At 43.8% G+C, this 27,387-nt stretch overlaps 3 protein-coding genes across 16 annotated transcripts in view; all 3 read right to left on the reverse strand.

The window, feature by feature from the left end:
• Positions 1-7,950, reverse strand: part of LOC112153353 (ETS-related transcription factor Elf-2) — a gene marked incomplete in the record, with an annotated part of 8,669 nt that extends 719 nt beyond the window's left edge. The window contains 9 exon segments of one of the 5 annotated variants that reach the window (XM_036214101.1): positions 1-421; positions 1,065-1,313; positions 1,383-1,575; positions 1,842-1,925; positions 2,401-2,517; positions 3,321-3,428; positions 3,509-3,758; positions 5,939-6,022; positions 7,805-7,950. In XM_036214101.1, coding sequence (XP_036069994.1) covers positions 1-421; positions 1,065-1,313; positions 1,383-1,575; positions 1,842-1,925; positions 2,401-2,517; positions 3,321-3,428; positions 3,509-3,758; positions 5,939-6,013 — 1,497 coding nt within the window. 5 annotated transcript variants of the gene reach the window in all.
• A 2,141-nt stretch (positions 7,951-10,091) lies between these two features.
• Positions 10,092-21,937, reverse strand: si:ch211-235e9.8 (uncharacterized protein LOC100002196 homolog). Of its 9 annotated transcripts, none has more exons than XM_036214096.1 (9): positions 21,782-21,937; positions 18,041-18,141; positions 17,854-17,959; positions 17,759-17,776; positions 13,176-13,397; positions 11,744-12,400; positions 11,001-11,668; positions 10,893-10,932; positions 10,092-10,801 (listed from the first exon to the last, which is right to left on the reverse strand). In XM_036214096.1, exons 1-8 carry the CDS (start codon positions 21,855-21,857, stop codon positions 10,897-10,899), a joined length of 1,884 nt encoding a protein of 627 aa, XP_036069989.1. In that variant the 5' UTR covers positions 21,858-21,937; the 3' UTR covers positions 10,092-10,801; positions 10,893-10,896. The 9 variants fall into 9 exon arrangements, with proteins under 9 accessions (XP_036069989.1, XP_024138959.1, XP_024138958.1 ...); XM_024283191.2 differs by having other exon boundaries at positions 11,001-11,348; positions 11,472-12,400; XM_024283190.2 differs by having other exon boundaries at positions 11,001-11,348; positions 11,439-12,400.
• A 1,973-nt stretch (positions 21,938-23,910) lies between these two features.
• Positions 23,911-27,387, reverse strand: part of immt (inner membrane protein, mitochondrial (mitofilin)) — a 9,552-nt gene continuing 6,075 nt past the window's right edge. For both annotated transcript variants that reach the window (XM_024283465.1, XM_024283464.1), the window contains exons 10-14: positions 26,840-26,969; positions 26,311-26,534; positions 25,202-25,333; positions 24,931-25,060; positions 23,911-24,744 (exon numbers count right to left, since the gene is read on the reverse strand). In XM_024283465.1, the coding sequence (XP_024139233.1) occupies positions 24,137-24,744; positions 24,931-25,060; positions 25,202-25,333; positions 26,311-26,534; positions 26,840-26,969 (1,224 nt within the window). In that variant the 3' untranslated portion in view covers positions 23,911-24,136. The remainder of the gene's footprint in view (positions 24,745-24,930; positions 25,061-25,201; positions 25,334-26,310; positions 26,535-26,839; positions 26,970-27,387) is intronic.

The following is a 27,387-nucleotide window of genomic DNA, read 5'->3' on the forward strand; positions in this document are numbered from 1 at the left end:
CACTGAGAGTTGTGGCAGTGCCTGGGCAACGGCTGGCGGTTTGGCCAATATGAGCTGCGGGGCTGACCGGCCCGCCGCCAGCTGGACGCTCGGGGCGGTGGCCTGTTTGAGGCCGGCCCGTGCCAGGTGTGTGGTCACTGGCTTGGCCTGGATGAGCTGCGTGACCTGACCAGGGGCGCCGGACTGCATGAGCGTGGTCAGCTGGTTGGCCGGGATGGTGATGATGGTTATCTTCTCGCCTGTTTTGGATCCGGTGGGCAGCATGGTGGGCAGCGCCTGGATGACCAGCTTGGGGGCGGCGCTGGCGGAGGTGTTAGCCAACGTCACTGGGACGCCTGTGGCAGTGGTGAGGACGGAGGAGGAGTTTAACGTCACCTGACCCAAAGAGTTGGTCATCATCACCGGCATGGCTCTGATGGGCCTGCAGAACAGAGAGAGGATGCACTGAGACCAGAACCAACTCACATCCCAAAATTTTAAATCCTGCTACTTTCAATCGCTCCTGCAGTAGGGCTGCCACGATTAGTCAACTAATCCACAGTTAAAATAGTCATCGACTAGTTTAATAGTGGATTAGTCGTTACTTTATATTATATGGAGTATGTAGTAACGTTGAAAGTTATAATGATATTCTACTAGCTTTTTGAACTATTTTGGTATTTCTGAAGGTTTTTTAGGCTATTTTGGAGTTTAGCTAATATTTCAGCTACATGCTAGCTGTTTTGACTAATTTAGGATTTTTCCAGTTTTTTTGGCTATTTTGGAGTTTAGCTAATATTTTAGCTAGCTATCAGCTTCAGCGTTTTCAGCTATCAGAACTAGCATCATCAGCAGCAAAATTCAGCTTACAGCATTCACACTAGCATCATTACAGATATTGCTATCTATCTAGTTTTTAGTTAGTTTAACGCTAATGATGGTTAAGATCTGTGCTGTACATCCAGTTTGTGCATGACCCAATAAGTCGACTAATCGGAAAAAACAATCGCTGATCAGTCGACTATTAAAACAATCGTTTATGGCAGCACTATCCTGCAGTGGGTCAATCAGAAAAAGAGGCAAACCTGCTGGCGGCATTGCTGGGGATGACGGTGACGAAGGTCTGCTGGGGCTGACTGGTTGAGGGGGAACTGACGCTCAGGCTGGCAGGGCCCTGCTGGTGAGCCGGGTGCTGGCCCGACACCACACCATCCTCCGCCTCCTCACCTTCCTCCTCGTCCTCGATCACTATGAGGTTCTTGGGCATCTCCTTGAACTGGTAGGCCAGCCGCTGACCTTCCACCTTAGCCAGGATACCGCGCTGGTAGTAATACCTGAGCACACAGAGGGAAATGTCAGACCCCAGACACACAGGGGGAGCAGAGGGGTGCAGAACAGCTGACCTCAGGGCTCGACCCATGGTCTCGTAGTTCATATCCGGCTTGTTTTTGTGCTTCCCCCACAGTCTGGACACGGCCTTAGAGTCCACCAGCTTGAAGATGCCCTTGTCCCTCTGCATCCACTTGATGTAGCGAGGGCAGGTGTTCTTGTCCTGCAGCAGCTCCAGCAGGAACCTCCACAGGTACGTGGTGTTTCCTGGAGAAACCAGAACAGAGCTGAGCGAACAGGAGCCTCTGTGGGGCTTTGAATGCTGCAGGAAAGATCCCAGGACTAAAGCAGGACTGCAGAGTAACAACATTTGAGGAAACCAGGTGCTCCATTCTGCCGTTTTCACCATTAGATGTCACTGATAGCAGTTTGGATTAATAAAATGAGGCTCATGGGTGAGGAGGATCCATGTGTTCGTATCAACATAAATGCTCCAGCCTCATGAACAGCTCATACGGGGTGGGGTCACAGACCTTTTCCCTCCCTCGGCCTTTTCTTGATCCCCAGGTCAAAGGAGCCGTTGGACGCCGGCTGATGCGTCTTTGGTTTACGTCCCCCTGCAGTTAACAGAAACAATCGCGCATGAGACGAGGGTCTTCTGACAGGAAACCCTCTTCAGTGATGGCGCCCATGTCTGTTACCATAGAAACCTGATGTTCTGCACAGATTTCATGTCTTCGTAAGCTTTAAAGGCACACATACTCTCTGGCCACGCTGAGAGCCAGAAATGAACCCTGAGGTGGGTCGGCCATATTGACTGGAGTGGACTCTGCCCACCAAAAAAATGAGCAATTCTGCCACTATGAAAGCTTTGGAAACTGACATGAAGTCTGTTTTTCATCTCATGGTGCAGTTCACAACCGCAAGACCAAAGAATCTGAATTGGATGAGAAAAATCAGAACTGGAGCAAATAGGTCTCCTGTTTTTGTGGAGGCTGAGGTCGTCTCAGACTCTTTTGTCATTTGCAGTTGCAGAGAAAGGCTGCTGGTGGCGCTCTGACGCAGAGCATCCATGAAATGACAGAGACTTGCCTCCTCTCTTCTTCTTGGACGCTGGTTCACAGTCGGGAGGAATGGGGAAGGACTCCTCCTCGATGGCCCCCACCTCTGTGGACACCTCCACCACAGTCTCCATCATCACGTCGTCTGCTGCAGGACCAAAGCTGACAGTGAAGACCAGCTGAAAGAACTCTGTGGTTCAGGTTTTGTGTCCTGTGTGTGCGAAGTAGGGCTGCCACGATTACGGTAGTCGACTAATAAACTATTAAAATAGTGGACAACTAACTTAATGGTCAATTAGTCGTTACTTTATATTTTATGGAGTCGTGTAGTAAAGTTGAAAGTTCCAATATTCTGCTAGCGTTTTGGACTATTTTGCTTTAATTATTAAGTTATTAGGAATTTTTTGGAGTTATCTAATATTTCAACTACACGTGAGCGGTTTTGGATAATTTTTTACTTTTTTTCATTTTTTTTAAGGCTATTTTTGATTTTAGCTAATATTTCAGCTTTATGCTAGCAATACTGGCTAAATTGGGATTTTTTTTCAGTTTTTAGGCTAATTTGGAGTTTAGCTAATATTTCAGCTTCATGCTAGCTATTTTGGCCAACTTAGGATTTTTTCAGTTATTTAAGCTAATTTGGAATTTAACTATTTTTTTAGCAGGCTACCAACTTCACCTTTTCAGCCATCAACTTCAGCATTTTTAGCCATCAATTTCAGCATCTTCAGCTATCAGCATTAGCATTATTAGCAGCCAAATTCAAATTCACACTAGCATTATCACAGGTAATGCTATAAATCTAGTTTTTAGTTAGTTTAAAGCTAATGATGGTTAAGATGTGTGTTTTACATCCAGTTTGCCTGATTAGTCAACTAATAGGAAAAATAATCGATGATTAGTCGACTTTTAAAATAATAGTTTCTGGCAGCACTAGTGTGAAGATGTCACCTGTGCTGCGTTCATTGTGAAGTCCTCCTGGAGATTCCATGTGCAGAAGAGCTTCAGCCGCCTCAAATGTTTTGTCAAAGCACACCAAGTCGTGTCCTGACATTTCCACTGAGGGGGGAGCAGATGACAGCCTGTCAGATCACACATTTGTAGAAATGGGGGTGACCACACACAGGTGAAGCACTCACCTGTCTCAGCCACCTCTGTGACCACCTCCTGCTCCTCGGCTACATCCTGCATCAGGTATGTCCCATCGTCACACACCAGCACCTGTGCGGAATAGCACTCCTCCACCTGAGCGCTGGGCACCTCCTCCACAATGACCGCCGGGCAGTTGTCCTCCTGCACCACCACCCCGTCGGCCTCATCTTCCTCCTCCACGATCACCGTCTCCACCTCCTGCTGTTCGACCTCCTCCCGCTTGTCATCCTCAGCGGGCTGCTGATGAAGAGTGAAGGATTAGAACAATCTTTACCCAGAATTCAGCTCTTTATGGCAGAGCAGCAGCTCAGCGTTTCTCCACTGAAAATTTGATCTGAAGTCTCATGAAGGAGATAGACTCAGATCAACCAATCAGACTTCAGCATTTGTGATGAGTCAGAGCTGCATCGTTACGATACAAGTTCATCAGGTTTTTAATTACAGCTTCACACAGCTTCAACCTAAAGACCCACTCTGATCATCTTCTGGTCTTTTGTAAAATCGTTAACAGCCGTCTTTTAATTATTATTATTTTTATTTATAATTATGTTGTTTTTAGCAAGACTCTAAAAACTTGTGTTGTTTTCCAGGACATAGTTTCTGCAGAGCAGCAGGAGTTCATTAGAAAGAGTTGTAGGCGAGACTGTTGTTCCTTTCCTCTCTCTGTTCCTCTGTTTATACTCTCCTGCTAGCTTACAGCCCCTCACAACCCAAACCTAACATTAGCATGGCAACATAAATAACTAGCAATATCGGAGCTATCCAGCTGTATGGTTCAAAGCCTGATTCTAGCTCAGATGAGGAAAACAAAGATGTTCATGGATCTATTTGTCTGCAAGTGCATGCAAAAGAATGCATCGGATCATGTGGGATCTTGAAGCCAACCAGTGTATCCTCTAAGTAAGAAATGAAACCTTTTTTTAAACTGAATTTTTCATCTCCTCCTGATTCACAACAATTTGAACAAAGAAACACTCAGAAATGCAATTGTAAGCTAAATTTTCTATTTATATGTCCTCCATCATTAGAAAAATGCTACAAGAATAGTGCTGCCAGAAACGAGTATTTTAATAGTCGACTAATCGGGTCATGCGCAAAGTGGATGTAAAGCACACATCTTAACCAACATTAGCTTTAAACTAACTTAAAACTAGATATTTAGCATAACCTGCGATAATGCTAGTGTGAATGCTGTAAGCTGAATTTGGCCGCTGATGATGCTAGTGCTGACAGCTGAAGATGTGGAAACTTATAGCTAAAATGGTGAGGCTGATAGCTGAAATCTCTGAAGCTAATAGCTGAAAGCGCTAAAGCTTATAGCCAGCTAACATATTAGTTAAATGCCCAATTAGCCTAATAAAACAGAAAAATTCCTAAATTAGCCAAACCAGCTAGCATGTAACTGAAATATTAGCTAAACTCAAAATATCCTAAAAAACCTTAATTCCAAAATAGTCCAAAAAGCTAGCAGAATGTCATTATAACTTTCCACTTTACTACACTCCGACTTCATATAATATAAAATAACAACTAATCGACTATTAAATTAGTCTGACAATTTTGATATTCGATTCATCGACTAATTGTGGAGGCCCTACACAAGAACAATTAAAAACACAATTTAAATCTGAATGAGTCTTCATAAACCCAAAGTCAAGCAGAATTGTTGCTCATTTCTGTCCACATGTCCAGAGTAGACCACTTCCTGTTTCTTCATTCATGAATGTGGAAGTTTATGCTGACCTTCAGCCTCAGAGGCAGAAAGTATCACCTTTACCTCATTTGTATTTTTTTTTTATTTTTTATGAATGGTTCAGTATTTGCCGTTTTGTCTTTGATTGGGAAATAGAATTAACTTTTTTTTAATCAAAGAGCCTCAGGCTCAGTCATTCCCACAGTCTGGATCCAGCAGCTCAGTCTGCGGGACAGATCTGATCAGAACTGAGATTCCACAACTGTGACAAAGCCTTACCTTTGACTTTCTCCCCCAACAGAACTATGGAACAGCTTTTAAGATCTACTGCATGTGTGTTATGCACAGGATTCTGAACATGTGTTCAATGAAGTCCTTAACAGTCGGGCTAACCTAAAACCCCCACCCCTGAAAACTATGACCCTGTAACACACACTCACTGATCCAAAGAAAGTCTGAACTACAAGGTTCAACTCTGATCACACATGCATCTTAATATGACACAGCACACAGATGTCATGAAGTTGCACATATATTGTGTGCGTGTGTTTAGAATAGAATAAAACTTTATTGATCCCACAAAGGGGAAATTAAAGTCCATTTCTGTGTTTAGTCACCAGTTATGGGATGTGTTGCTGCGTCACAGCCAACAATTTCCCTCACAGCAGGACACCCACCCTGCATTAAAACCCAGAGTGAAGTTGCTGCAGCTCCTGAGGCTTACCTGCTGGCCGTCCACCACCACAGTGACATACTCCACGATGCTCCCCCCTCCATCTGACACCACCACCGAGGTCATCACTCATTCCTGCCAAAACCGGAGCAAATGTCAGCACACAAACGTCACAGGTCCATCAATGACCTGGCCCCACAGCTGAGCGGGTCCAGTCTGAATGTTCTGAAAGTTAACCCAGAGATTTCCAGCAGTTACCTGGATTTTGATTTGATCCCACACTCCATCAATCTGAGCAGCATCCTCAACGGGTAACAACAACACAACTTATTCAAACCGTAGAGCGTTCCCATCAATTATGATGACGTTCTTAGCCTAAATCAATAAAACTGTGCTGTTTTCTAGGACATATTTATGCAGAGTAGTAGTAGAAATTCACCTCAGAGATGTAGGCAAGATTGTTGGCGAGTAGTAAGCCCGCCCCCACTTCCCATTTTCCATCAGTTCACAATCTCTCCCACTAGCTTAAAGCCCTTCCCAATCCCAACCTAAATTTAAAGAAATGCAACAAAAATGAGGAGAAATATCCGAGCTATCCAGCTGTACACTTTGATCCAGAAACCAGCTCAAACGAGGAAAATTGAGACGTTTATGGATCTATTTGTCTGCAAGTGGATGCATCAGAATGGAGCAGAACTTGTGGCTCGCCGTTTTCAAACTGCAGAAATATAATTTTAGTTTCATTTTTCTTTATATGTCGTCCATCATGACAGAAATACTACAAGAACACGTTCAAAACACACAGAATTACACCAGAATTTGTCTTTAAATCTAGATCCAACTCCACAGACAGACTGGAGAGGAAACTTAATTCAGGAAATTTCATCAGAAAACCATAGTGTTGACACCACTAGAATAACATGTTTACAGGCACTGGCTCTTTCGGGATTTAGGCTAATGGAACACCAGCTCAGGAGCAAACAATGTCAACGGTCATGATCAGAGGAGCAGACGAGATCTTCTGCTCAGTCTCCTATAACAGGTGAGAAGAACCAGCAGAACATCTGGTTTTCTTCAGATCTCAGAACTGTTATGTTCTGTTCAGCCACTACTTAGGGTTTGTTTTCCCACTTCAAACTCAAGTTTTAATAGAAAGTTTGAATCAAAAAGGAGAACGAACATTTTCTAAACAAGTTCCTGCGTGTTTAGATGACATGACAACATCAGGACCCTCAAACGTGACGTATAGAGAAATATATTTATTTATTTTAATTTTAAAAAGCAAATATTATGGCGTTAGTCTGCATGTACCAGTTTCCTGTAAACATGGACGCATGCAGCCCGAGCAAAGACCGCGAAGACGCTGGATAGCAGCGAGGCGCCGGTCCGGGCGTGTTTTCCTCACGCCGCTGTGTTTACGTTTGTAGCCGGATGTCATGTCTGTGCGCCCGCTACTTCGGCTAGCATGTTAGCTTTCACCCCAGCTCCAACACAGACTCTAAACCCGCTCCTGGGAGCGCACTCATAATTTAACTATGGGTTCCTGGGGAGGCTGCCGTGAACCTCTCCCGCGGTACCGCCGCTGCAGCTCAGGTGTTTGGGAAACTGTAGCTAGCTAAGAGCTAGCTGACAGCTAGCTTAGGGAGCTCCAACACACTGAGGCGGAGGGAGCGCGGGACTCCTGCAAACTGGGGGTTCTGGGGGTCTCACAGCTGCTAAAATTCTACTCAGAAAGTTTCTTTAACTCACCTTGTCTCCCCTTTTCCCGCAGAAGTTCTGCTCCAGAGCCAGCGCTGGATAGGCCCAAGGGGCGCTAGTTTTAGCCGCGTAACGTTGCAGACAACGCTTGGTTTTTGTTCGGCGCCTGGCTGGTCTACCGATCCTCCAAGTTCGGTAAGTCACTCCGCGGTCACTTACCGAGCTCCTTCGCTGGGATTTACCAGGAGGGGACGTCACAAGCACAACAGTAGACACTCGGGGACAGCTCGTTTACAGCTACTCGTTAGCTTTCCGGTGTCGCTTCTTCGCTGCGAACGACGCGGCGGTCAACGCTCAAGGCGCGGTGACGTCATGACGCCCTGAGAGCTGGGCTCGCGCGTTCATTTGAATTTGAAACCAGAGATAACAAAAACAATGTTATTTAATTAAATACTGTTTTATTTTTAAGCACACCGACGTTTTCTTTGTTTTAAGTCAACATGTTATCAATTTGGAACAATTTAACATTTAAATGATTATATTTTTGGGGGGATAAAAAACTTTAAACAACAAAGAAGAGTTTAACTTTCCCACAAATCTTCGGAGCCAGAACTTTAAAGTAAAAAATAAATACATAAATAAATAAAAATAAATAAACTAGAAAAGTCGCATTACCTGCGATAATGCTAGTGTGAATGCATTTTCGCAATAATGCGGTTGTTATAAATTGCGTAAATTGCTTAGATTTGCAGTAATTGCTTAAATTGTATAACGTGCATTAAGTGCTTAAAGTGTGTAATCTGCTTAAATTGCATTAATTTGCATGAATTGTAATAATATCTTAAATTGCGTTAATTAGCATAAATTGCGTGAAAAATCATAAAATGTACGAATACCAAAAGTTCGTGCATTAATGTCCTGAACCTGCTGAACATTTTGATACCAACATTGTAAAAGTTTTAAGGTGCAGTAAAAAGTTTTAAATTTTCCCATTGACTCAACATGGGCTGAAAATTTGCATAAATTACGTAATATCGCGAAAACTGTAAAATTTGCGAAAACCAAAAATACAAGCAGGAATGTCCTTAACGTGCTGAACGTTTTGATACCTAGATTGTGTAAATCGCATAAATGTGCTTAAGTTTTTTCGTGCCGTAAAACGTACGGAAGTGGACATAAACTATAATGTTTATAGTGTGAATGCATTGAATGCATTCACACAATAAACATTTCAGTGGAATTACAACCTCTGCTCCTGAAGCCGATGAGGTTCTCGTGGGATGGAGTGGTGCAGTGGTCACGTGCCTGCTCTGGCTGTTGTTGTCCATGGTGCTGAAATGATCGGAATTGCTCTTTTGCATCTTTTTAAAATGTGGTAAATTAATTAAAACTAAACTGACAAATGGTCTCATTTATTTGATGTTCTAAGTTATTTGTGTTTTGTCTTTTTTTTTTCATTTTGTGCAAGAACCATTATAGAATGTGTAAAGTAAACCTGTTTTCCCCCTGCCTTTGCATATGTTTTCAACATTAGTTCTAAATCAGTTTCAATCAGAATTTTGACAGCAACGATGTTTAGTTAACCTAGATTTCACTTACAAGATGTCAACTTTTATGATTTGTACTTTTATGATTTGGTTTGACCTCACAACTATTCAATGTAACAAACCTGTGAGCCCATTTGCAGTTATCAGATCAAACATTTTAACCTCTCCACATGTTAGATGAACACACATGTGCTTTGAAGATGGAAAACAAAACTCTCCACTGTGTGAGACAAAATTTCTCTGCAGCTTTTTAAACTCAGGAACAAAGTGAGAATTCAAACTGTTCCTGCACCCAAGAATGCACCAAAAGGGATGTAGCTCAACCACCACCATGCATTTTCATGAAAGACAAATATATATAAAGATGGGAATCTCTTCAGGCAGGATGCGTGAAGACAGCTGCAGAGAACAATGATGATGAGACTCAGATTGTACATCCCCTCATAGTTTTTCCATGGAGGAGACAGCTTCTGGAGAGGACAACTGTGAGCATGGAGGCTGACGAGGGCCAAAATATGAGACTGAGAAAGAAGATAAGTGGCCTGGAACTGAGAGGGTTAATTTGTCTGTATTTTGAGAACCAAAGCTAATTGAACATTCTATTTGTTCACTTGGAGGTATTGTCTTATTTTAAGAAAGGTCATGACACTTGAAGCATTTACATTTCTGAAATAAAATAAAAAAAAAAAAAATAAATGTTGATGGGCAAACTGATGCGTCATCTATTTTAGATCTTCCATCCGTATTGTTCTGTTTTTCCTCACCTGGACAAGTTCATTTCTGCAAGTACACATTTTAGGGGCGGGGCTACTCCTCAGTGTCATTCCTCTGGTCAGAGTTTCATCTTTCGGTTACACCCACGTCCTCCTGGGGAGTTGCAGGAGTCCACCACAGCTGCCTGCGATTGAAAGCAGGTACAGCTGGACCGGTTCTGAGCGCTCAAGCACACACACAGCGGGTCTTCACAGATGAAAGTTTTTATTTCACACGACAAGAATGAGGGACACCCCCTTACCCCCACCGGTACAGGCAAACAAATCTGTTTATGACCAAAACGGGACAGAACCGCCCACACAAGCTCCAACACTGAGATGGCTCCCTAAAGATCATCTGACTGCAAACACTGAACAGAAGAGAAAGTGAGACACGACGCCGCTGAAGACACGCCCTCTTTGGCTCAGAAGCAACAGAAAAGCAACAGAAAATACTGAAGTCTGGTTTTCCATAAACAGGAGGTGAAGTGTCTGAGGTTTTCTACATTCAGCTTTATCTTCACGAATCTGTGAAAGTGAGGAGCGGCAAAGACAGAACCAGAACCACTGAAGGATCAGACTCAAACTCCCACGTCCGTCTGAACCACCAGAGAAAGCTTCACAGTTGAAAGACTCAGCTGGTCTGCTGAGGTAAACACTGAGGGGGGTGTGGTGGGTGAGGTAGCAGAGGAGCTGCAGCTTTAAGATTTCACAATAAAAAGCGATTCACAGCAAGAAACGCCCCCCCCCTCCCCCCACTTAAAGAGGGTAACACTGCGACGAGGGGCTCCATTGAGGAGGAACAGAGTCGAGAGGGAGGAAAACTGCGATGAAGGCTCATCTTCTTCATCACCACAGAAGACTGGAAGGACCTCCGGAGGGGGCAGGGGGAGGGAAATGCATGTCCTCTTCTTTCACTGCGATGAAAGGAAACATGTGTTGAGTGTTGCCCCGCATCCACATGTGAGTATCTGACACTGAATGACAGAGTCCTGATCTTTCCAATACCTGTTCACTCCATCTGCACCTTAAGGACACGTCTCCTATGCTGAGCAGCAGAGGGACAGTTACACTCACGTCTCTGCAGCAACTGTGGGCCTAAAGAGTCAGATTTACCTCAGAAGGGGGGGTCCGCTCTTCCTCTGGATCTGGAATCACCCGTCCAGTCATGGGTCCGACCCCCAGCACTTTGGGCCTTTTCTCTTCCTTTGGTGTTCCCTCCAGAACAACTACAATGTACTCCTTGCTGCCACCTGGGCTCTGCACGGGTTCTGGGGAGGCAACTGTTCCAGCTTCTTCCACAACTGCAGTGGAGACTTTTTCCTCTATCAAAGCTGTTGGCACTTCCTGTTCCGCTACGGCCACTTCCTGTTCCACCACTGCCACTTCCTGCTCCACTACTGCCAGAGTTTCTTCAGCAGCTTCTTCCAAATTATTCTCTGGTGCAACATTTGCTGCTGTAACCTCTTCTGTTGCAACAAATTCTGTTGCAACATCTGCTGCTGTAACCTCTTCTGTTGCAACAAATTCTGTTGCAACATCTGCTGCTGTAACCTCTTGTGTTGTAGCAGCTTCTGCAGCTGTAACCTCTTCTGGTGCAACATCTGCTGCTGTGACCTCTTCTGTTGCAGCAACTTCTGTTGCAACAACTTCTGGTGCAACATCTGCTGCTGTGACCTCTTCTGTTGCAGCAACTTCTGGTGCAACATCTGCAGCTGTAACCTCTTCTGTTGCAGCAACTTCTGGTGCAACATCTGCAGCTGTAACCTCTTCTGTTGCAGCAACTTCTGGTGCAACATCAGCAGCTGTAACCTCTTTTGGTGCAACATCTGCTGCTGTGACCTCTTCTGGTGAGGCAACTTCTGTTGCAACAACTTCTGGTGCAACATCTGCTGCTGTGACCTCTTCTGTTGCAGCAACTTCTGGTGCCACATGTGCAGCTGTAACCTCTTCTGTTGCAGCAGCTTCTGGTGCAACATCTGCTGCTGTAACCTCTTCTGTTGCAGCAACTTCTGGTGCAACATCGGCTGCTGTAACCTCTTCTGTTGCAGCAACTTCTGGTGCAACATCGGCTGCTGTAACCTCTTCTGTTGCAACTTCTGGTGCGACATTTGCAGCTGTAACCTCTTCTGGTGCAGCAAATTCTGGTGCAATATCTTCTGGTGCAACATCTTTTGGAGAAACATCTACTGGTGGAACATTTATGGGTTCTGGTACAACATCTTCTGGTGTGGCATCTGTTGGAGTGACATCTGTTGGAGTGACATCTGTTGGAGTGCTATCTGTTGGAGTGCCATCTTCTGGTGGAACCATTATGGGTTCTGGTACAACACTTTCTGATGAAACACTTGTTTCTGCAGAGAGAACCTCTGCTGGTTCAAGTGGAGCTTTGTCCTCAGGTGGTAGTTCCTCAGCTGGAGGTGAAGGCTCCTCTTTTAGGACTTCGGCAGCAGGAGCAGATTCACCACTCCCTTCTGACACCTTCAGGACCTCTAGGGTGGAGGCAGCTGCCAGCACTGCAACAGAAAATCCAGCCATCCAAACGTCACTAGGGCTCAGAAGGTATTTTTCCACATTTAGATCACAGGCTGAGGAGCTTAGGTCCAGCTTCTTTTATCTGTGCACATGCAGAGGACACATAGAAACCTGATGGAAACTTGACTGTGGGTTTCTGAAACCAGAACCGTAAGGGGGGGGGCAGAAAACCAGGGACAAACCCCCCACCTGTACAGAAAAATGAACCAGAAATCACCTATGCTCGCACGAGTGTAGGGGAGGATAAACACCAACTCAAAGACAGCAAAAGATCCTTCAAGTTTGACAAAACTTTATTGTTCAGTTAACGTTCACAGTTCTGGCTGTTCAGTTTGGTTTCTCTGAATCACAGCAGCAGCTAGTTTCTGGTCCAGGGGCACGTGGGGGCGGGGCGGGGCGGGGCAGAAGCTTCAACGACATAGAGGGCAGCTTCAAACCAGTGTATTAGAGGGGAGGGGTACGTTTCTGCTCTGATCCCAGGTGAGGATGAACGTCAAGAGCAGAGGAACGCTCATGCGTGACGGTCATGCTTATGTCACCAGAACCCCCCCAGACTGTCACAGAGAGGAAGATCATTGTAGGACGGGCAGTTTCGCAAGCTGCTTCATCTTAGATTTGATAATTAAAATTAGAAAACAGACTAAGGGAGGGGGGGTAAGCTGAAAGAGACCAGGGGGGCTTGTGCGTGCATGTCTTCTGTAGTGAGAGTTCAGGCCTCGGAGGCAGCAGCCTCTTCCTCAGAGGAAGACGTCGTACCGTTGCTCTCGGGCTCCTCGGCAGGGTGAGGCGGCTCCGCGACGGCCCGAGCCGCTTCCTCCACGGCTTCGGCGACCTGAGCAACTTCCTCTGCGACCGCCTCCACCTCCTGCGCCGCCTCCGCCACCTCCTCAGCCGCTTCAGCGACCACCTCGGCGACCTCCTCCACGATGGTTTCTGCCTCCACCTCAGCCGTCATCTCTTCCCCGGCTCCGGCTTCCTCTGGAGGGCAGAGGAAGAGTCGGGCGTCACATAACTCGTCTGTTCATACTTTAAAACATCTGCTTAAAGACCCACTCTGATGAAACTGGAGTCATTTTTCTAAGAGTGAAGGATTGGATTGAATTGAATAATCGAACGAATAAAAAAAAGACAGAATCAAATTGATCCAGGCTCTTGTGAATCGAATCGTTTCTGGAAATGTATAATCGATACCCAGCCTTACCAACTTCACTTAAAGCGACTGTTTGGAAGCATTTTGGCTATCATAGTGTCAATTTGATAAAAGTCACATGGTGTGTAAGTTATGTCACACCAAAGTTAAATATGTAGGGAATACAACAAATTTGTGAAATCACAACAATGTGCGGCTAGCTAGACACTATTTATTTAGTTTGACAGGAGTTAAAGTGTTTTCTTAAACCTGGTCTAATGATAACATTATTTTATTTAAGGTTGTTGCATTCAGGATTTTTTTTTTTTTTGTCTTTTGACGTTGTGAAAGATTTTTGATTATCAAATGAAATATTTTTCATGTCAAAGTTTTTATGTTGTCAATAAAAGTTAAACAAGTAACTGATCTCATCTTTACTTAGAAATGCACTTTGGTGGAGAAAAGTCAGTCATATTGCTCTAGTGCAGGGCCTGCAACCTTTACAGTAAAACAGCCATTTGGGCCGTTTGGTACTAATCAAAACCTTATAGGAACTGCAAAGCCTTTTTACCTTTTAAGGAAAATTTGATACTTTGCATCATTACATTGTTGTTTTTTTTTAAATGATAAATATGAATTATATTTATTTTTAGGCTCAAATAAATGCATAAATATTAAGATAAACTAAAATTTTCTCAGTCTAAAGTTGTTGTTTTTTTACTTTTGACAGAAGCTCATATAACTTTCTTTCAAAATAAAAGACTTCCTGTTCCAAACAGGAAGATTCAAGTGAAGCAAATGTATACTACACGAGACAAAAATGACATTTTCTCTTGTTATACTTTATGTTTACTTTGGTGAGCCGTCATCCTTTTTCCTACTTACTACTGCTGTTAACTGGAGCATAAACATGAAACATGATTGGTTAATGATCCAGTAGAAGAAGGATATGAAGAATATACAAATCTGTATATTTTAGCCCCTCCCCTCGTAACAACTACTAACTATTGTTATGCAGCATAAGATAAATGTACTTTATGGTCATAAAATAAACTCAGGAATCAGAAAAAATAAAACTTTTTACCAAAGTATAACCTAGTATTTGTAATCTGAGTATTCTGGAGTAAATGCGGAGCAAAAAAGACCTAATGAGGTCAGCAGGGATATAAAAACCATTACAGGTTCTAGGTTCACCTTAGCCATAAAATGTACTAAAATGAATAAAATCAATGCTAAGTTAATAACCCTTACTTTTAAAATTACTATTATTTTCTTTAGCCATAGAGCCACCATGGAGAGGTAAAACAGCCACATGTGGCTCCGGAGCCGCAGGTTCCAGACCTCTGATCTAGTGTCTTCTTCCTGAACCGTAATCAAATCGAATCATGAGGTGCCTCAAGATTCCCACCTCTACTGAGAACGCCTTAACAATAGATCAAAAGATGATCGGAGTGGGACTTTAAACCTTTATATATATATCCACTATACATCTACAAATCCTGTTATGACTTGCTAAAGTCATCCACCCAGAAAAAAGAAGTGCCTGGAGTCATGAGCTTTAGTGCCCCCCAGGCCTTAAAATGAGGGTAAAAACATGCACAGATGAAGTCCTTTCCCTCCGTCGTAACAGACATGCAGTAGTGCACAAGCAGACTGAGCAGAACTATGATCCAGAATCAAGGAGAAGAAAGGATCCCGCCTGACTGCGATCCTGAAGGATCAGGACTGGGATCAGTCTGCTCTTCATCTGCGCATGTTTTTGTCCTGAGAGGATGTTTGTGATGTTCAGGTAGATCCTCAAGGGTTCTCCAGCGTTCAGACTCTAAGTAGAAACATGCAGGAGCACAGGCGGCATGCAGGAGATAGGGAGGGGGGCAGGTAGAAGGGGGGGGTCAAGTGAAGTTCTTACCATCTAGTTAGCAAGAGACAGATTAGGAGCTGGGAAAGAGTGAAACAACCGGGGAGACAGATGGCACCTGGGGGAGCAGGTGAGGGAGCCCCCCCACTTAGATGTTTCACAGAAACGAACTGCAGACCAGTGATGGAGTCCAAACTTTAGCAAGGAGTTTGAGTGAACGTCAGACCAAAGACAGCGTCCTTTAGGGAAACGCCCACAGGGAGGGGAAGAGGGGAGGGGGTGAGGGGTGGGGGGTGTAGCTAAGTGTGAGTGTCACGCTGGAAAGAGCAAAGACACACAGAGTTAGAGGAAGGAGCAGCAACTTGGTAAGATGAGTCTGTTCACAGGTGAAGAGTACGTCTTCTGGGGGGTGGGGGTCAGTGAGGGAAGCTCCAGCAGATTAACATGAAGGTCTTGGACCACTGCAGGTGGAGCCTGAACATCAGCTCAACATTTCTACATGACCCTAAAGGAGGGAAGTATCTATGAAGTAGGGCTGCCACGATTACTCGACTATTAAAATAGTCGATGAGTCGTTACTTTATCGATTGTGATCGTTGTCGTTATGAGTCAGAATGTAGTAAGATGGGAAGTTTGGACTATTTTGGCATTTATTAAGGTTTTTTTGGCTATTTTGGAGCTTAGCTAATATTTCAGCTACATGCTAGCTGTTTTGGCTAATTTAGGATTTTATCCGTTTTTATGGCTAATTTGGAGTTTAGCTCATATTTCTGCTGCATGATAGCTATTTTGGCAAATTTATGATATTTTTGTTTTTTGAGGTTATTTTTGAGCTTAGCTAATAATTCAGCCGCATGCTAGTTTTTCAAAAAATTTTACAATTTTTTCAGTTCTTTAGGCTAATTAAGACTTTTATTAATATTTCACCTGCATTTTGGCTGATTTTGGATTTTTTTTGTTTTGTTTTTTTAGAGTAATTTGGAGTTTAGCTAATATTTCAGCTGTATGTTAGCTGTTTTGGCTAACTTAGACTTTTTTCCAGTTTTTTAGCCTAATTGGGCATTTAATATTTTAGCTGGCTATCAGCTTCAGTGTTTTTTTTAGCTATTTGATTCAGTGCTTTCAGGTATCAACTTCAACGTTTTCAGCTATCAATTTCAGCATCTTCAGCTATCAGCACTAGCATTTTCAGCGGCCAAATTCAGCTTACAGCATTCACACTAGCATTATCACAGGTAATGCTACAAATCTAGTTTTTAGTTGGTGTAAAGCTAATGATTGTTAAGATGTGTGCTTTACATCCAGTTTGCCTGATTAGTCGACTAATCGGAAAAAATAACCAGTGATTAGTCGACTATTAAAATAATTATTTGTGGCAGCACTACTCTGTAGACACCAGAGTTCTGAGAAATTCTACAAAAATGATTCCGCACTTGATTTCCTTTTTTTTCTGCTCTTCCTCGTCATTTTTTTTTTTTTTAAATCAAAAGTTTGAGTGAAGTATCTAACCGTTGGCAAAGAAAAAAACACAATGAAATGTGCGTTTGAGCTCAGAAACATTTGTGCAGACAAAACAAACCAAGGATGTTGGAAAGTTGTTGAGAAGGAATCAGGCGGGCAGGTGAAGCTTAGTACTTTGACAAGATTGATGGAGCAAAATTATAGATGTAAGAACCTGGGAGAGAAATATAAGAGCAGGAACAACAACAAAGAACCAGACGAAATGGGGGGGGGGCTGTAAAAGAAGGCAAAGGAACACAGAAATGTGGTGCTGGTGGAAATCCAAATGAGAGAACAAAGGTGAAGGTAAGCAAATGTAGAAAGGGTGGATAAAAGGAATGATGATAAAGAAACACAGATGAAGAAACAGAGGAAAGGGAACGTTGGTAAGGAGGACAGAACTTCAAGGAACCAAGATGAAGGAACAAAGAAGAAGGAAAAACAGATGAGGGATTACAGAAGAAGGACCACAAGGTAAATAAAAGGATCAAATCAAAGAACAGGAGTGAAAGAGGAAGAGTACGGGGCAAGAACATTCATGAAGAACCTTCAAACGGAACATGAGCAGATCCAGCCATACAGATTTAGGATCACGGTTAAAGAAATGTGAATGAAAGGATGTAAATGAAGGAACGTGGATAAAGGACCATAAAGGAAACTTGTGCACAGGAACATGACTGGTTGGACAAAAGAACCCTGATGAAGAAGAGCAGCCCTCTTCATCAAATCCTCGCTTTAGCTTCTGTGTTTTTGTGATGAAGACTAGGCGTGTATCAGACTCATCATTCAGTCAGTTTCAGTGATACTCTCATGTCAGGCAGTGATGAAGAGCAGCCCGTGATGACGACTCACCCTCGTCTTCATCTTTGCCTGCAAACAGACAGACACACGTCAGACTTTGACCCACAGGAAAAACTACTCAGTTATTTAAAAAAAAAAACACTTACTCTTGGGGGGCCAAGGTTTGGCGACCCACTCCGCCTTGGGTCGGGACCTGATATCCTCCAGGCGGCTGTTGAAGCGGTTGTGATCCGAGTTCACGGTGCTGTAAGCCTGAGGAACAATATAAAAGGTCCAGTCAAAGAACATCAGGTCCCATGAGCCCCAGCCAGACCCCGCGGTCAGCAGACTTACATAGGACAGAGCACCAACCAGAGCCCCCCCACACAGCACCGAGTACACAATGTTCTCCCCCGAGCCGCCTGGAACCGAGGACATGGACCGCCGCGGCACCACTGGAAGAGAGAAGCTCAGGTTAGACCAGCCCTCAGGACTCAGTCGCCATGGTTACAGGAAGAGATCAGGTGAGGAGGCGGGGACACGTTTTTGAGGCTTGAAAAACAAATGTGAATGTGGGCGTCACTCCCAGAAAACTTAATGGATATTTCATGAAAATACAATCCACTCTGAAACTTATTTAACCGGAAAAATATACGTTAATGGAAAATCAACGTATTGATTTACAGAGTCAATGATAATTTCTATGATTGATTCAATATTATTGTTTTCTATAAACCAAGTCCTTTTTTAATGTGAAAAAAGTAAATATGTCTAAATATGAACTAATGAACCGGTCTCTTGAATTGATCTATTTCACCAACATCAATCAGACCTTCAACTTCTGCTCAAATGTCCTTCCAACTGTGAGAAAACCAGACTTCATTTCTGTTCAGACTAAAGGAGCTATAGACAAAATTCTGGAGACAACAACCTGCGATCCAGAATCCTGCTGGATCTCCAGCAGCAGACAAAGCAGCCGGATGCAGCGTGATCCGGACGCATTTGCCTCTGATCAGATTTGGACAGGAATAGATCTGTCAACAGCGCTTTGAGGCTTCACCCTGTTCAGCAGAGCGAGCTTTGACAGCACTGATGCAGAAACATCCGACACAACCTGTTCCAAAGCAGGAAAACGTTCCTTTCCTCCATTTGAGCTGGTTTCCAGAACCTCAGAGCCGAGGGGTGAATCTTAAACGGAACCACAGCAGCTCCAAACAAGCTGATGAGAAAAGTAGACCTTCAGCAGGCTCCTATAGCTCAGCCATGATTAATCCAGTGATGTAATCCCAGCTCCTGCCCCGCCCCCTGTTTTTACCTGCTAATCAGATCAGGTCTAAAACAGCCTGAGCTGCAGGGATGAGCCCGGGAGATTCTTAATGACTGACCATGATATCCTCTAAGAAAGTGAGACCACTCAGGAGAGGTCAGGGCCCCCCAGAATTTAAACACATCTTGGTGCTGGCTTCATTTAAGGCAGGGATCGGCAACCTGGAACAGTAAAAGCTTGTTTTCTACTGATCAAAACTTAGGAGCCGTGAAGTCTTATTTTGATACTTCTGTGAATTCATTACAATGTATTTAAAAAAAATAAATACAAACTAGGAAAGTTGCATTACCTGTAATAATGCTAGTGTGAAGGCTTTTTATTGAAAGTAATCGCTGAAGATGCTGAAACTTGTAGCTGAAAATGCAAAAACCATTTGCTAAATGTATTAAAAGACTGGAAATGTCATCAAAGAACTACGAAAGACCGCTAAAAGTTGACCTAAATTTCTGAAAAATTGTGGTAAAGTTGCTTAAAATCCCAAATACATGCCATTTTTGCAAACATATTTAGTGTGTTGCTTAAGTATGAGCTAAACTCAAAATTATCCCAAAAGACCTTAGTAGATGTCAAATTAGCCAAAAAAGCTAGCTTGTTACTTCTATATTAGCTAAACTCAAAAATAGCCTAAAATTCATTAGTAAACTAAATTAGTCAAAAACGTTAGCCTGTTGCCAAAATAGAAGCTAAATTAGCCACTTTTCTCTTTCAGAATCTAATGGAATGACGTTGATCGTGTTATTGGTGAAAAGTTACAGAACATTAAAAATGTTATGTTTAAGCATCACCGACGATGCCTCAGGTGTTAAAAGGTTAAATGCTGACCAATAACCATTGACTGTTTCTGTTCACCTCCAACTCAAGCCAGATAATATCAATTCAGTCACTATTTTTTTCACAATATTAAGAATTCACGTAGAGAAAATGGTATGGTCGAGTCGGGGTGAGATTATACAAGTTCGCTTCCTCCCACTCCCTTTCAAGCGATCTACTTGTGATTCAATATGATGTTATTTTTTCCATGTATTATTCCTGATTGCTCGAAATAAACCATTTCATTCATTCATTCATTCACAATACGGATGCCGCCATGTTGGAGCCAGACGATGTCATTATAGTGATTGGTCCAAATCGATCATGGTTTCTATGACAACCACTCTCACAAATCAGAAGTGAGCTTGATGGAAGGCCACACCCCTGACACTTGAAAGCTATAGCTCGCACAATTTGTCAATCTGATGTGAGACCGCCTACTTTTATGGAGACATCTGATTGGTCAGTTTATAACTTGCACTTTTTCTTGTGAGGACGACATAATTGTTTCCTTCTCTGATTTAGGGCCAGATTTGTTTCTTTTTTGAATGTATGTTGTGATTGTATGTTTATTTTCATCTCTACAGTCAGTTTAGATACAAAAACATGATCCTATTTGTCAATCGTAGTGTTTTATGGTGAAAAATTGGTTAGATTTTGAAAATAAACATAGGTTAATAAGGACGCCGAATGGAAGCGGCCTCCGTTCCGTGGCGCTTCTGCATCCAGTGTGAACCAGGCGTAACAATCACAGCCTAAACGTAAACATTTATGGTTTTCCAGAAAACCATACATAGCCAAACTGTAAATAATTAATTTCTATAATATTCACAGAAACAAAAAATACTACAATATTTTAAAAATTAAACCAATAGTCTCTCCTCTCCCATCATAGTTCGGACTGCAGAAGGGTGGAATAAAACGTCACGTTCTATTCGGGTCTCAAACGTCCAGATTGAGGAAAAAAAATGAAAAAAATGCCTGTTTTGAAGGCTCGGTCAAATGTGAAGGCGGGCCGGATCCGGTCCGCGGGCCGTAGTTTGTGGAACCCCACTCTTTGGGAAAACAATGAGGATCATCAACAAGAATAGGGATTCAATGACTGAGCAATAGTGCTTTATTTTTTCTATAGAAGTCGAAAGGATTTTTGCTTCTTGGAACCAGAGAATACTTCCAGAGGGAGAGGTCACTCTGTCCAGTTCTCATATACAGTCAATAGTTAAACAAAAGATGAGCAATTAAAACTGAGGAATGCTGCCCCTTTTATTCAAAGCAATAAATAATCTTTTGACTTTAATTGTATTCATTAAAATGTATTTATTTAAAAAACTGTTAGTTCTTTAGTAGATAAGCTAAATTTAAACGTATTATCTATAATTGAGGCAGAGGGATGAAAGCAGAACACTATGAGGACATTTTGCATGTTACCTAAACCGACGCGCACGCGCACATCCCGCAGTGCTGTCTCTGTAACCGGGGCCTCGGCCGTTCGAGGACTGCACGTGTTGGTCACCGCGGTCTTTAAAGGTCAAAACCGGACAATAAAAGCATGCTGTCAAATGTTTGACCCTTCAAATCCCGGACATGCTGCCTCCGTGACGTCACGGCGTGCCTTCAGTCTCACCACTACTACACGCCACGTGACTGACGTGGACAACATGTCCCACGTAACAACTTGATGAAGGTCATCCCCGCGCGGGAGCTGCACGTGCGGTCAAGCAGGAGGTCGTGACTTTAAAGGAGCGCGTGCGCGACGAGCGAAGATGATAAGCAGTGCAGCGGGCGCGCGCGCGATCACTCATGGTGTCCGAGTTCGCGCACGCTCAGACAGAACTGTACAAACTAAACCCCAAAGTGACCTTCGGGCGCGCAAGGACACAGTGTCCCGTTCCCCCGGATGCGCGCGCATGCTCAGGTGAGAGCGCGCGGAGGCCCCGGCGCGTGTGCGGTGAACCCACCGTCCCGCCGCAGCGTGAAGGCCGCTCTCCGCGCCGCGGAGCCGCTCCTCTGCCAGGCCGCTCTGCAGGTGAACATCGCTGCTCCGAAGCTCCGCGCAGACTGCTGAGAGATGTGCACGGAGCACGATGACACGCAGGGGGGCGGGGGGAGGGAGGACCTGTCAGAGAGGGGGAGGAGTCGAGGGGTGCTGATCATTCCTAAAAAGAATAGAAAAAGAAAAGACTCAGAAGGATGATAGTGCAGATGATGCAGACCTCCAAGATGCGACCATAAACCATCATTTTTATGGAGGGAGTCATATAAAGATGCGGTCATAAACACGAGGCATCCAACTTCTCATAGAACCTTGAAGTGAGACTAGAAAAAAAACACTATATGGTGGCAAGACATGAGACGAGTCAAGTGTAATTTTTGTGAAAGTGTATTAGTGAAATAAAGCAATAAGACAATAAATAACGTTTAAAGACCAACCAATGACTGTATAAGAGAACTGGAGTGAGCTAGCATGATGTCACCCATAGAAAATGGCTTACTTCCGGGTCCAACCAAATTAAGGGGGTGGGGGCGGTTGCTAAAAACTTCATATTGCTTATTAAAAGACCACTGGGAACACTTTTACAGTAGATCAAAAGAGGAGTCGGATTTTAACACAAATGTCCTTAAACATGTTTTATTTTATATTAGCGGTATTATGATCTTACTGTCAAAGGTTACCGACCCTGCTCTATGTCAACATTCATTTTTTAAGTCAACATTTCTATAGTAACTACTCTCATTAATCAGGAGTGAGCCCCCCTTCCACTGTAGGTGCCTCTGGAGAATCTGTCAAACATTCAAACGTTCGACAAGTTGGCCAGCGGGCAAATGATGCTTTTACTAAAGCATCTGATTGGCCAGTTTCTAACTTGAATATCTAAGAAATATCTTTTTTTTTTTTAAAAAAAGGATTAGTAAAAAGTTAAGAAGTTATCAGAGCAAGAATGTTTTTTCTGACAATAGACTGACTGAGTAATGACTGTTTATTTGTTCTATGCAGATCTTCTCAAGAGCTGCAGTGTTTTGGGGCTGTTGCCTGGCTCACCATTCATGACCCGAGTCATCCTTTCTTTAATACGGACCTTCCTGTCTCCTTTTAAAAATATCCTGAGGTTTAAAAGACACTTAAAGCTGAATATCATCAGCATAAAAATGGTAAGAAAGAACATTAAAAGAGCTTAGAATATGCTGCAAAGGCATCAGATATAAAATGAACAGTAAAGGTCCCAAAACAGAGCCTTGTGGCACACCACAAGTGAGGGAGGACTTAAAGTTAGGGGATACCACAGAAAAGGATCTAGCAATGAGATTTGAGGTTTAAAGCACATCCGGATACTCAAACTGAATGTTTCAGCCAGTCCAGGACGTGATGGTCAACAGTGTTGAAGGCTGTGGTTATGTCCAGAAGCACGGAGCCGTTTCCTGCTTCAGTCTGCATCAGGATGTCATTGGTGACTCTAAGAAGAGCTGTTTCATCGGAGTGAGCTCTGAGAAAACCTGACTGAAACTCATCTAAAATAGCAGTTTTAAGTAGCTTAGCTACAACTTTTTCTAAGATTTGGGAAATAAAAAAAGTTAGATAGGTCTGCTCAACACGGAAGGGTCAGACCCAGGTTTAACAAAAAAAAAAGATGTCAGCTTCCTTAAAGTACTCAGGAACTTGACCAGACAGCAGGGATGAGTTATTTTTTGACAGGACGCAGGGATCAATGGACTAGAAGACATCTTTGAGCAAAGGTGCTGGCAACACATCGAGGGAGCAGGACTTCATTGATCCCACTAATTTTACTGAAGAATTTATTTATTTTATTAAAAATTCTTTCCTCCCTTTCGATCTGTCTTAGTAGAAGTGTTTCTATGATGAAAATTACAGGTTTGAGAGAACTTGAACGTTTGGTGACTCCTTTGTTTTGCTCCACTGTACTTTGCCGTGTTAGTTTTGACTCAAAGCTGTCAGAGGTGAAGCTGGTTGTTCTGTTCATAAACGGTTTAACTGCCACATTAAGGAGATCATTAAATGTAGTTCAAGTCTACATGAGGAGAAACTGCAGGATCTGAAACCAACCATGAAGAGTCAAAGAGACGGAGAGGCTCCGATTCACCATTTATTGAGTTTGTGTATTATTCACAGGAACACAGCGTGATTACAGACTAATATGAGGAAGCTTGTTTGTGACAGAAAACATGACTGAAATGAGACCATTATTCTTTTGCATTCCGACCATTCTCACTCCCCCCACCCCCTGGTCCAACCTTTGGACAGCTGCTGTTCTTCATCGACATCCTTCAAGAGAACTGGGGCTCTTTCCACCACAGGGTCACGGAGCCTGGGTGGTGCCGAGGCCTACGGCGTTGGCGTACGCCGACAGCAGACTGACCACCTGCCGGGTCTCCAGCGTGAGTCTGGCTTCAGTCAGCCAGTCCTCCACCACCCTTCTGGCTTCACCCTTCAACTGGTTCACCAGTTTAGCCGCCAGCTCCAGCTCTCCGTGCTCCAGGCAGTAGCTCGCATATGACAAAAGCTTGAACGGATCCAAGTCCTCGCTGCTCAGCTGGGTGGGCGGGGCCACCTGCTGGTCCTCAAAGAGCAGTGCTGCCTGAAGGTAGGACAGGAAGTACTGGTACAGAGAGTTGTGGGACTCGTCGATGAGCGCCACCCTGCGCACCAGCGACCGCAGGGAGTTGAAGCGGGCTCTGAGAGAAGCCTCGCCGTAAACGCCGCGAGACAGCGACTCTGCAGGAAGAGCCTCGGCCAGGGCGGACGCAAAGTCATCCTCCCTGCAGCTGTCACGTACTATCTGGGCGGCGCTGTCCAGAGGCACGCTGGGCTCCTCGGCGCCGGCGGTCTTCAAGGTGTGATTGAGGGCTTCCACAGAAAGCCACAGTTGATGAGCTCTGCGGGCCTCGTCCTCCGCCACCAAGTGACCTGCAGGGTAGAGCACAGCCAGCTGACAGAGCCACCATCTATAAGACTCATGTTTCACGCTGTTCTGTTCATTTTGGAATTAGTAGATTCAAACAGCACTAGAAAAAGGTAAACAGACTATATAGTGAGCAGTGAAGGAATTCGGACATAGCACAGGTCTTTGTTTCTGAGGAGGGGGCCACTTACTGTCGATGGCCTCCTCCACCCCCTTCAGGCGAGCATATGCAGCGTTCATGTCCAGAGTGAAGTTGTCCAGCTGTTCCTGGGTCAGCTGACGGTGCCGCGTCTCCTGGTCCAGGAGCTTACTGCTCAGAACCTGAAACCAGCGCACAGGAGCTTAACAATAAGGATAGGTGAAGAAACTCAGTGAACGTGGGCGGGGCTATATAAGAATGGGTGAGGGTAGGCGGAGCTTCTGTCAAAAATATTGAAGGTGAAGTAAGTTTGATTTCATCACCTGCTCTGCTTCAGCGCGGAGCTCCTGCTCCTGGACCTTCAGCACGTCTCGGACGTGGTCGGTGTGAGCCGCCGCTTGACGCCGGAGCTGAGTCCTCATCTCTGCCTCCATCACCTCCCTCAGCTCGTTCATCTGCACACAAATACAGTACGTCTCATCAGCACTAGTACTGCCCCCAACGATACTTTTAATAGACGTCTAATCACCAATTATTTTTTCAGATTGGTCAACTAATCAGGCCATGCGCAAACTAGATGTAAAGCACAGATCTGGACCATTATTAGCTTTAAACTACCTACAAACTAGATATATAGCATTACCTGTGATAATACTAGTGTGAATGCTGTAAGATTAATTTGGTTGCTGAAGATGCTAGTGCTGATAGCTGAAGATGCTGAAATTGATTGTTAAAAATGCTAAAGATGATAGCTGAAAACTCTAAAGCTGAAAGCCAGACAAAATATTAACTAAATGCCAAACTATCCTAAAAAACTGAAAGAAGTCTAAATTAGCCAAAATAGCTAACATGCTGCTGAAATATTAGCCAAACTCCAAAATATTCTAAAAAGTCTTAATAAATGTCAAAATAACCCAAAAAGCTAGCAGAATGCTATTATAACTTTCAACTCTACTACACTCTGACTCCATATAATATAAAGTAACGACTAATCGACGATTAAATTAGTTGTTGACAATTTTAATAGTCAATCGGTCGACTAATTGTGACAGCCCTGTTCAGCACAATACCAACACAGCAGGGACTCCTGTCCCCACTGGGTCCACTTGGTGGTGCTGTTACAGTCCAAAAAGATGAGTCCACTTTTCAATTCACAGTCTAAGATCATGTGGACAAAGAAAATGCACATTTTGGCCAGAACTTCCTCACACAAACAGAATAATAGTATAAAACAAATCAAACTGCTTCATTGAGATTTCCACATTTCCTTTTAACCATTTTAACTAAATTAGACAGGTTATTTTTTTTCTTATTTGTGAGAAACAAAATTTTTTTTAGCATCTAGATCCTTAAATTAGATCTGAATGTAGATGCTGATTTTTCCGGTGTGTGGCGGCGGTGAAGGTTCATCCTTGGCGCTGCAGCTCCAGACCTTTCTCTCCTGCTCCAGACGGGCCTCCTCCTTCACGTGCTGCAGCGAGGAGCTGACGGCATTCTCCAGCACTCTCTGGTCCTCCAGCTTCTGCTGCTGCAGAGCCGCATCGATGTGGATCTGCTCCCGGACTCTCTGCTCTGCCAGCTCTCGGTTCAGCTGGTCGATCCGTCGGTGAGCGTGGGCAATCAGGGCGTTCAGGTCGTCCGAGGACAGCTTACCCGCTAACACAAACACACAGATAGTTCTGTTTATTTCCTTGTTGATGACATTTCAGGTGATTTAGTCTGTAGGCTTTTTGTGAGATTTTCCTTTTGACTGATTTTCATCAAAGTTACAGGTGAAAACAGTAGATATTAGGGAATAAAATACAGGTGGAATAAGGCCAAGAAGCGGCTGAGAATAAGATCCAGTTAAGATGATGGCGAGATCTGCGGCCTCACAGCTGAAGAAGCAGATCTATTTTCTGGAGTTCGGCTGCACTAATAAGAACAGTGTTGTCATGGCGACGAGTGGGAGTCTGACTCACTGAGGCCTTTCCAGTTGGCCTGGATCTCTGGAGTCAGGCTGCTGACCTCCTTCTGGAACTGCAGCTTGGCTTCTTGGACCAGGTCACTGTACTGGGACACGATCTTGGACTCCGCCTCGGCCGACTGCACCTGCACATACAGGTCCTTTATCATCATCAGCATCATAATCATCATCATCATCATCCTGCAGATAGCTTCAGAGAGGCTGAAGAACAACCACTGCTTCGTGATTCTACACCTCCCAGCAGCTTCAGTTCTCTGGTTCTGACAGTCCATAAGACCGTTATGGTCTTGTGGACCGCTACGGTTGAGTCCAAATTTCCAACTCCATTGAAAATAAATTTCAACTTATTTTAATACTCTGTGATTGAGATTTTATTGAGTGACAGAAAGAATAGAGTAATTATTTGTAGTTTCTAAACAAGAGTGATTTTTTTTTTTAAATGAAGAGGAAGATGAAGTCAGACACACCGGTGATCTTTTAGATCAGAGGTGTCAAACTCAATCACTAGGGGTGTTGCGGATCACGGATTATCCGTGGTCCGTA

The sequence above is a fragment of the Oryzias melastigma genome, linkage group LG10 (assembly GCF_002922805.2).
Source record: "Oryzias melastigma strain HK-1 linkage group LG10, ASM292280v2, whole genome shotgun sequence".
Taxonomy (NCBI): Eukaryota; Metazoa; Chordata; class Actinopteri; order Beloniformes; family Adrianichthyidae; genus Oryzias; species Oryzias melastigma.